Source organism: Galeopterus variegatus, unplaced genomic scaffold, assembly GCF_000696425.1.
Source record: "Galeopterus variegatus unplaced genomic scaffold, G_variegatus-3.0.2 Scaffold3582, whole genome shotgun sequence".
In the NCBI taxonomy this organism is placed as follows: Eukaryota; Metazoa; Chordata; class Mammalia; order Dermoptera; family Cynocephalidae; genus Galeopterus; species Galeopterus variegatus.
In genome coordinates this window covers 38,772-41,795 of record NW_007729693.1, presented here as the reverse complement: position 1 = coordinate 41,795, position 3,024 = coordinate 38,772, and the positions used below count along the sequence as shown (strand labels likewise).

The 3,024-nt window shown below is 32.1% G+C and overlaps 1 protein-coding gene across 1 annotated transcript in view; it reads left to right on the top strand.

Annotated features, from left to right (window-relative positions):
* Window positions 1–3,024, top strand: part of LOC103601084 (multiple C2 and transmembrane domain-containing protein 1-like) — a gene marked incomplete at its 3' end in the record, with an annotated part of 175,062 nt that overhangs the window by 147,934 nt on the left and 24,104 nt on the right. The window contains exon 6 of the mRNA XM_008585464.1: window positions 1,618–1,656. Within this exon, the coding sequence (XP_008583686.1) occupies window positions 1,618–1,656 (39 nt within the window). The remainder of the gene's footprint in view (window positions 1–1,617; window positions 1,657–3,024) is intronic.

Sequence of the window (3,024 nt, the reverse complement as noted above, 5' to 3'; positions counted from 1 at the left end):
TTATAAGATTCTTAGATGCTAGATGATGATGATAAATGACCACGAGTTAAGAGATTTTGCTTTTTTATTTATCTTAATTGTTCTGACTTGATTTGACTCAGAATATTGTCTCTAGGAATTACCATTCTTTGTCCATTGAAGCTCTGCTTTCTGAGAAAGTTGAACACCTATTATCTGACCCTTCAAAGGGCAGTGTTTGTGAATAAGGCACACCACTAAAGTATTCGATTTCCAATTGCCTTTTGGTGATGATGGAAGAAGTGGTAGTTTCCTGGCTCTGTTTGAAAAATAACAGGTCGGGGGCAGGGGGAAACTTAGGAAATCTGCTACTCTTCTGTGTTTTGCTTAATATTTAACACAGCGTGTACAGAGAGAGAAATTTCTCTATAAAACCAGAATCTACAGAAAGGAGGAGTATACCTTTGATGATTACCTTTGACAATTTTATGATTTTCTTATTTCCTACCTTAGAGCCTCACATAATTCCATCCTCTTGGCTTAGGTCAAAGGTTGCCTTAGCCTTATATTAAAAATTTTTTTTTGTATTCTTGTAATTCACGAATGGTTTCTGAAATGGTCCTTCTTTAAAGTGAATCGAGCCTCACATAATTCCATCCTCTTGGCTTAGGTCAAAGGTTGCCTTAGCCTTATATTAAAATTTTTTTTTTGTATTCTTGTAATTCACGAATGGTTTCTGAAATGGTCCTTCTTTAAAGTGAATTCTGCTGAAGGAGATCCAATTCTTAAAGTCACCAGTGCACTTCCTTGAAATACAAATTTGACAAGCATTTCTACAAGTGTTAGCTATATTCATTATTCCAAATATCTCCTAGTCTCCATTTCATCTGCCATAAAGATAATAGTAAAGCTAAACTAGAGTAGAGAGGCTAATCAGGATGGTTCATACGTCAGTGCTCAGTGTTCATTTTGAAATTTTTAAGTGAGGAGAGAAAATAAAAAATCTTTGGGCTTTTATGATTTACTTTATGCAAGAAACCAATGATCTTAGGCACTCATTATAAATCTTCAGAACCTTGTCATAAATACTTCTTATTATGACACAAACAAACTAGTTTAAAGGATATGTTTTAGATAAACATTTAGCAGAAAAATGCACAAATAGCCATCTCAATATGCAGCATTTTTCTCAATTGAAATGTAGTTAAAAGATTAACTGGAAGCAGAAACAATTCTAGGATGCCACAAAGCCACAGATTTTTAATATGTTTGAAGAGAGAAATTGTTATATATCTGGTAAAGTCATGTACACCCTTAACCTCCACCACCAAAAGGAACAATTGCAAATCATGAGACTCGATGTGTTTTTTTCCAGTCAATAATTAAGGTATTCCAAATGTTCCATCCTTTAAAAAAATATTCTGTCCCATTTCTTTGTACAAAATAAAGCAAGTGAACTCACCAGAAAGACTGCTTGAATGTTAAAGGTGTTTTTCTAGTTGTGTGTGTGAAATACAATTTTTGTCTTGTATAGTTGTTGCTGGAAACTGTTTGCTGTCTAAAGGGCGAATAAATGTTACCTTTCTTCGAGAAAACAATTGGCTGCCCTCTTCTGTACGTGAGTGAAAATATAATGAAAATGCTTTATTTCATTTACAGACAATGCTAATGAGGAAGAGTTGGAAAAGATCAAGTAAGGTAATTCTTAGCATGTGATCTTTCAGCTTTCCTTATTGAGAAGAACTATCAGCTGCTTTCCCAAATCTCTCTCATTCCTCTTCAGACTATACCACGAGATTTCATCCTATTCAATTGTTATTTTTTCCCCATACACTTTAAGCAAACCATGTGGTGCTTTTTAAATAAATAGAAATCTTGCTGATCAATAGCATCCAAACCATCCTCTCACTAATCTCTGGTCACTTTTCAACATCATTCTCAGCATCTGGTTTCTATTAAATGTACAACAGGGTCTAGAAAATCACTTTGCTCCAGGAATAAAATGATGAAGCTAGGGCAGGGACAAATTCAGACAGAAGAAAGATCCACACAACTTATTTCTTTTCATTCACGGGAAATTGAGTATGAGGTCTTCTAAACTCAAAAATCCTTATATCGCTACACCTTCGAGGTATACAATGAGAGCAATTTTTCCTCATTGCCTCTTCTCACTTCAATAAATAAATGGATCTTGGGAGTGAGAGCTTATGGTTGCTATAACCCTGGCTCTTCTTATAACTTGTAAAATATGTAATATGTAAACTAAGCTTTTAATTTGTTCAGTGGTGGCACCACTCTTGTACACAAATAAATATCAAGATGAAACTGAGCTTTTGTATGAATATGCTATGAAACAAATCAAGGGAATTTTATTTTCAAAAATCTTGTTTGCTCAATTTTCTATTTTAACAGTCAGTATTTCTTTTTAATAGTGACTAATTTTTTTAGACCCTGGAACATAACAATCTTTTTTCTTCCATTCTGATCGAATCATGCTATTACTTAAGTTTTTTATTTAATTTTGTCATTTTTATTATTGTGAGTTAAAAAAAACCTTTTATGTTAAAATGTTTTTATATTTATGGTAATGGCTTAATCTGTTTTAACAAGTGTTTCTTATTGTATAGTTTCTCCGCAGTTCTTATAGCATTGATGAACACAAGATAATTTGGCTCACAAAAAGATCAGGGACCCTTTAAAAAAAATCACCTTTTAATCATCATTTTAATGAAATAAAAAATACTTATTAAGAAAGGTTGCTGTATTTTTCTGAGTTAGTATTTATGGTGTTTTTTGCTAATCAAAATAAAGTTTCAAGAAGTTTTAAATAATTATTTGCACTGTTCATGTTTGTATTACCCTTATTTCTCGGTAATTGTGTTTTAAAATTAGTGATGTATTAAAAATATTTATTTTAAAATTTATGTAATTTGACTTTCCTCATTCTCTATCTATATTATGATATATTTGTGTTACAAACATAGCAGTTCATTAATATGTAGTACTATTCTCTCTTCCAGAAGTATTTGACATATAGCGCTAGAGCAGGATATTCCATAGTATTTA